This window comes from Neomonachus schauinslandi, chromosome 16, assembly GCF_002201575.2.
Source record: "Neomonachus schauinslandi chromosome 16, ASM220157v2, whole genome shotgun sequence".
NCBI classification, from domain to species: Eukaryota; Metazoa; Chordata; class Mammalia; order Carnivora; family Phocidae; genus Neomonachus; species Neomonachus schauinslandi.
Genome location: NC_058418.1, coordinates 52,500,070 through 52,506,444, shown reverse-complemented (window position 1 = coordinate 52,506,444; position 6,375 = coordinate 52,500,070). Strand labels below are relative to the sequence as shown.

The window sequence follows — 6,375 nt, the reverse complement described above, 5'->3', positions numbered from 1 at the left end:
GGCTAGTCCTTCAAGATCCAGGTTACTAGCCACCTTATAGAAGCAAACAACCTAGCGTAGGTGAACAAACACGGAGGACTCACCTACATACACATCTAAAAAACCAAGAGAATACCACCCACCATCCCAATGCCTGAGGTCATTACTAGTTGCTCAGAGATGGTCCCCAAGTATAGAACTGAAACCATCAGGAAAGTGTGCAAGACACAGCTCAGCTGTGTGAGCATGTTTCCTGAGATTTGATCTGGCAGTCTGAGCCTTCAAGTGGGATCAGCAACATGAAAAACCCAAAGATAATTGATCTGGTTTAAATAAGCACTGAGTCCATAGCAAGAATCATGAAGATGTTTGTGTCCTGTGGGCTAGGCAAGGATTCAAGTGCAAGTGGCTTATTTGGGAGCTGAAGCCAGGAAATGCCAGCAAGGGTGTGGGGAAGTGAAAGAGGGAGGGAAGATGTTAGCGGTGCATCATCAAGGCTGTTACCATCGTGGGCAACTGAAGCTCAGTCTGGCTGTTGGGCTGTGAGATCGGGTGTGAGCATGCTTTAGAGTTATCTTGAGGGATCTAGGGGACTGATCCACCAACCCTGGACAATCAAGGGTGAGAGTTTCTCCCCAAGAGGCACAAACTTCCGGGCACCTCCAACCTCTCCCTGTGTGCAAAGGGAGGCCAAGATCTACAGGGGCTTGCATTTAGAAGCCTTACGTGGTAAGTGTGAGGGGTTAAGATGGGTCCTTGATAATGCCTGCTACAACCCTCAGGAGAGAACTCAGCTCAGGCTAAACCGCAAGTGCAAGATGTTCATTGCAGTGTTGACTAGTATTGCAAAACTGAACACGTAACAAACAGATGAGGAAAACCACACAGAGTATCCAGCCAGCACTGTGGGAATGGTGTAGTAAATGTCTGTTCAGGGAAAGGAAGCACAGCCCCCACCATGCCAATTCCAAAGCCCTTCAGCAACATGGAAAAGGCCTACCATCTAAAGCTAAGTGGGAAGGGTCCTGGGGATGAATTATGTGCACACTTTAGTTGTGCCTGGCCAAGCACCCATCTCCAAGGCAAGAAGCATTTGAAGGAACCACAGAGAAATGAAACTGTATGGGGGTGAGGGGACCATGAAGATTCTTTTGTTATGTTGTCTTTCCGCTGAATGGAGGGCAAAGATTCAACTCAGTTTATAACCAATAAAAACACCAATTCATATAAAGCAATGTAATCCCCCCTCCCCCGCCACTGTTTCCTGCATGCCCTCCCAAATAAATTGCTTGCTCTTAAATTCTCATCTCAGTTAACTTCTGGGGGAACCCAAACTAAAATGGGTTCATTCCCAGGACCAGGATGGCTGGGTCATAGGGCGTGAACATCTTTATGGTTATTTTCATGTACTTAAGACCCCATTTAAACCAAATTCATTCTCTTTCTGTTTTCATTTGCTGGATCCAAAAGTCAAGGTTTGGAGGCCCAGGCAGCTGGATCAGATCACTGGAAATAGGCTTACATGGGTCCAGCAATGCCCTCCTTCCTTTCTTCATGTACACAGATGCTAAGGCACATTGGGAGCTGACATCACCAAGACGAATTCCGTGCCCAGGAGTCTGCAATTTATCAGAATGTAAAGAATGCAAAAGTGGGATTTAGCCTGCAGATTTGTATTTGTTATCAAATGTCTCCAAGCATGTTCTGTGAGGGACAAAAATTAAGCCTTTACCCAGGAGATACATTATCGTTGTATGAGGCCTTCCACATATTTTTCTAAAAGAAGTCATTAGAAGCTTGGCCCTCAGAGATAAGAGACCAGTGTTCTCTGTGTTCCAGCCTGTGACTCAGCAACAACATCGAGTCCTGCCCTGGGCTACTGGCAGGGCTACTCCAGAGGGTTTGGAAGGGCTTCTGGGAAAGGGATGGGGGCCAAGGGTCAGTCCCGGTGTTGGTTTGAAAATTGGCCTCTGTACATGTGGGGCAGGGAGAGACCAAAGAAAGAAGCAGATCACTCCAGACTGGTAGGTGACAGGTTTAATGAGCAGGGGAACTTAACATAAAAGGCTTGTCCTAGGTGCTGCAAGACAAGTAAACCTCCATGCTCACTGGCCAAGTCTTAAAAGTTTATATAGAGGCTTTAACTGGGTTCAGTCATGTATACTGTCCAGATGGTTTCAATACCGTATCACTATCTCAAGGCTGTGTCCTTGGGACAGCTTCTGGAAGTGGGGAAGGCAAGCAGAATGCACATTCTAAGGACAGGGAGGGCGTGAGGAACTTCTAATTGCCTGGGTCCCATTCATGGGTCAACTAGCAGTCACATCCTCTCGACCTCTCCCAAAATACAAGGACCTGGGAGATGGAGCCAGGCTGGCAAATGTTCGAGTCCTACCGCCTGCCAGTCATGGGATGGGTAGAGATTAAGAGATCATCCCTTTCCTGCAAGAATAAAATAACCCAAATGTCCCTCAATGGATAAATGGATAAGCAAAATGTAGTATATCCATACACAAGACATTATTTAGCTATAGAAAGGAATGAAGTACTAATACACCCTCCAGTGTAGATGACCCTGGAAAAAAATTATGCTGAGTAAAAGAAGCGAGACACAAAAGGTCACATATTGTATAATTCCATTTACATGAAATGTTCAGAATCTGTAAATCCAGAGACAGAAAGTAGAGGTTGCCAGGGACTGGGGAGGAAAAATAAGTTGAATTATGTCAGAGCAAGGGAATAATTTAAAGCCAGATATTAGCTTGCTTTCATGATGATATCAAAACAATTTTGTAGAAAATCTGTTTTCTCCAACAGGCACGAGTAGTAATGTGATGAGTCAGAGAGGGAGACATATCCATTAGGATTTAAGCCATGCTGGGGAGAATGTGATTATCATTTGGGCACAGCCACTCTAGACAATAGCATTGGAGATGAGCACGACTTGGTTTTTTTTTACCATCCCATCACTCTCACTTTCCTGCCATTTTTCTTTTATCACATACTTCCCACATGCTGATGGCTTCTTGTGAAAAGAACATAAAACCCATAGCAGGGAATTTTTATCAGAAGCTAACAGTTGATCTAATGACAAGCAGACAGGTGAGATAGCAGCTATATGTTTCTCTCAAAGACCGTTTTGCAAATTAATTGGACTTGGAACAGGAATTGAACAAAGAGCTGGGCAAAGCAAAAACGCAGACACATTCATCCTGAGCCTTTTGTTTCTTAAACAAGAGGTAGTAACTATTATTTGATGCAAAGAGAGAAGGAAAGATGGATGGCAGATGGTTGTGAGGTAACAGCATAAGAAGGACGTGAGTGCCAGCTCCATCCAGATGCTCCAGCAGGTTCAAGGATGAGCACAGTGGGCTTGGTGCTCTTGGGGCTTGCTCTGAGGTTTAGGGCCACAATCTCCAACCCAGAGGAAGGCAACTTTTGCTCAAAAAGCCAAGTGGCCTTCAGAGACTCTTGCTATGAATTTGTGCCTCTCAGTCACACCTTTTATGGGGCCCAGAGCTGGTGTGAGGAGCAAGGGGGGCATTTGGTCTTTATTCACGATGAAGACACCCAACAGTTTCTGCAGAAGCACATCTCACAGGACAGGGAATGGTGGACTGGACTCACAGGGAACTCGGCGCAGAACGGAACCACAGAAGGTAGGTGCTGTGAAAGCTGTATTTCATGGGAAGCTTGTGGCTGTGATTGTCACCATTGCTTCTTACCCAGAGCCTCATGGAACAAATTAATATATCCTAATTCTCATGGTGAGGATACCCTCCTCTTTGGTTGTTTTGTGGATCAAATGAAGTAACTCATGTACAGTACCCAGCACAGAATCTGGCACATTGCTGACACTCTGGAAACGTTCATTTGTTTGAATGTGCCTAATACTAAGACTAACTATGACTTCTTCAGTGTTGCTGGGATAGTCCCTGGCATTATCCTTAGTACTTCTTGTCCATTATCGCCTTGAATCCCTACGATAACCAGTGAGATAATATTGTTGCTTCTATTTTACAGATGAGACAACAGAGTCCCAGGAAATAATTACTAAGCTATTTTCAAAGCACTTCCAGGGACCCCTGGGTGGCACAGTCAGTTAAGAGTCTGACTCTTGGTTTTGGCTCAGGTCGTGATCTCCGGGTTATGATCTCAGGGTCATGAGATTGAGTCCCGTGTCAGGCTCTGCACTCAGCACAGAGTCTGTTTAAGTTTCTCTCTCTCTCTCTCTCTCCCTCTGCTCCTCCTCCCACCCCCTCTCTCTCAAATAAAGAAATCTTTTTTTTTTTTTTTAAACACTTCCACATGGCTTTCCCCATTTCTTATGGGATTAAAGCAGGTTAAGAGCTTGGCACCACTCCCCTCACATTAGATAGTCTCATTTTAGTGGTCCTCCTAGAAACTCTTCCTTACCGTTTACTCTGTGAGGACTCCTTCCTCCAACCCCAGTACAGTCAGGTGAGTCCTTCTCTCTGCACCTGTAAGGGCTTGTCCATACCCCTGTAAGGGTACTTTCAGCATGACCTCAAGTTTTTAGGTGTCTGTCTTCCTTCCTAGACAATGAGTTCCTCAAGGGAAGGAAACACATTCTGGCCATTTTGTTTTCTCAGTGCCTGTACATAACAGAGAATGGACAAATGAACATTCATATTTAATCCTTGCACCTGCCCCACGAGGTACACATTACTACTCTTCTTTTATGGGTGAGGAACATGAAGTCCAGAGGGAGAAAATGGTTTGCTCAAGATGATGCTACTGGTGAAGGGCAGTGAGAACTCTGCCAGTTCCCACCATGTCACATTGCCCTGTCGAAGCTACTGAGTTTTAGGAATGAGGAACTCAGTCTGGGCTAAGCACTTATATACCAGAGTGGATGGAAAGGCTTAATTAAGGGAGCAGTTGGAGAAGCTTGTTTTAGGAAATGCATAGCCTTGGGATTTGAATTCTAAAATGCATCTTCAGGCAGTATTTATTGAATTGTTTCTTGATTTGTCCATATAGCAGTTGTGGATTTCTGTATATTGAATGTACATTTATGTGTAGTTAAAGGAGTTGTGTCTATTCAAAAATCACCAAGGGATACCACATGGCTGTTACAGAACATGAGGTAGATATGTGTAGGCTGACATGAAACCACCTCCAATATTTAATGTTATTTAAGAAACAAGGGACAGAGTGCCACATGCAATATGATGACATTTGTGTAAATTGATTTCAGGCACTCATAGATGCTGCTATGTAGATACAAATCAGTCTGGATCAATTCATAAGAAACACACCAGTAATGGGAGTAACCTGTAGGTTGGGAGAGGGGAGATGTCTTCATTTTATATGCTTTTCACTCTAAATTTTTTAACCATTTTTATGGACTTATTTAAAAAAATAATACACTTTTGAGTCTTCAGAGTAAGTATTTTATATTTAGTGTTTTCTAGATTTCTAGTGTCCTTGAAATGCCTTTGTACTCCACACACATGCACAGGGCACTTCTTCAAGAGCAAATTAGTGTGTTCCAGGGGCTGAAGAGTCCTGAAGTAAGGAAAACTGCTTCCATTTTAATTCAGCACGGCCCAAATATATTTGACAAGGGCCCCTGCCTCTCTATGGAACACCTTTGAACATCCCAAGCAGACTTCTGTGCTCTATTTTAGATTATGGTAAGACAGAGCTGGAAGCATCATGTACTGAATCAAACCACTTTATTTGGGCTCCCTGACATGGTGCCCCGGTTTTTAGGTTGAGTTCTTCTGTTTGGGTATTGAGAAATAACAGCTAGCAAGGTCCCTTCATTGGCATGGGAAAGAGAGGGATTCAGCCTGTCAGCCTTGACTGAGCACCTCCTGCACGCCAGGAGCTGAGCTGAGGCCAGCCCCATCCATAAAAAGGGGTCAGAAGAATGTTTCCAAGTCCTGGTGGTTGTGTTCCCATCCCAGGGCCAGGGAGCTGGCTGGACACCTCAAATGCGAGCTATAGCCACTGGCGCAGAGGACAGGCCTCTCTTGCGCCAAACACCTGTTGTTACATCGGGAGAGATGCTTCCTTTGGGTGGGCGGCCTCAGACAACTGCACGCAGCCGTTTGCCTTCATCTGCGAGTTTGGTGAGCTGGCCTCTGTTGTGGGGTCTCCCTCCTTCTGTCTCTCTGTGTCCCTCTGGGTGTCTCTGTCTCTTTTTCTGTCTCTGTGTCTGTCTCTGTGTCTCTCTGTGTCCCTCTGTGTGTCTCTGTCTCTCTCTGCCTCTGTGTCTCTGTGTGTCTCTGTGTCTTTTTCTGTTTGTCTCTATCGCTGTCTCTGTCTCTGTGTCTCTGCCTCTGTGTTTCTCTCTGTCTCTGTGTGTGTCTCTCTGTGTCTCTGTTTCTGTGTGTCTCTCTCTCTGTCTCTGTCTCTGTGTATCTC

At 45.0% G+C, this 6,375-nt stretch overlaps 1 protein-coding gene across 1 annotated transcript in view; it reads left to right on the top strand.

Moving 5' to 3' along the window:
• The first annotated feature begins 3,337 nt into the window (after positions 1–3,337).
• Positions 3,338–6,375, top strand: part of PKD1L2 (polycystin 1 like 2) — an 88,036-nt gene continuing 84,998 nt past the window's right edge. Inside the window, 2 exon segments of the mRNA XM_021705319.1 lie at positions 3,338–3,638; positions 5,916–6,080. Coding sequence (XP_021560994.1) covers positions 3,338–3,638; positions 5,916–6,080 — 466 coding nt within the window.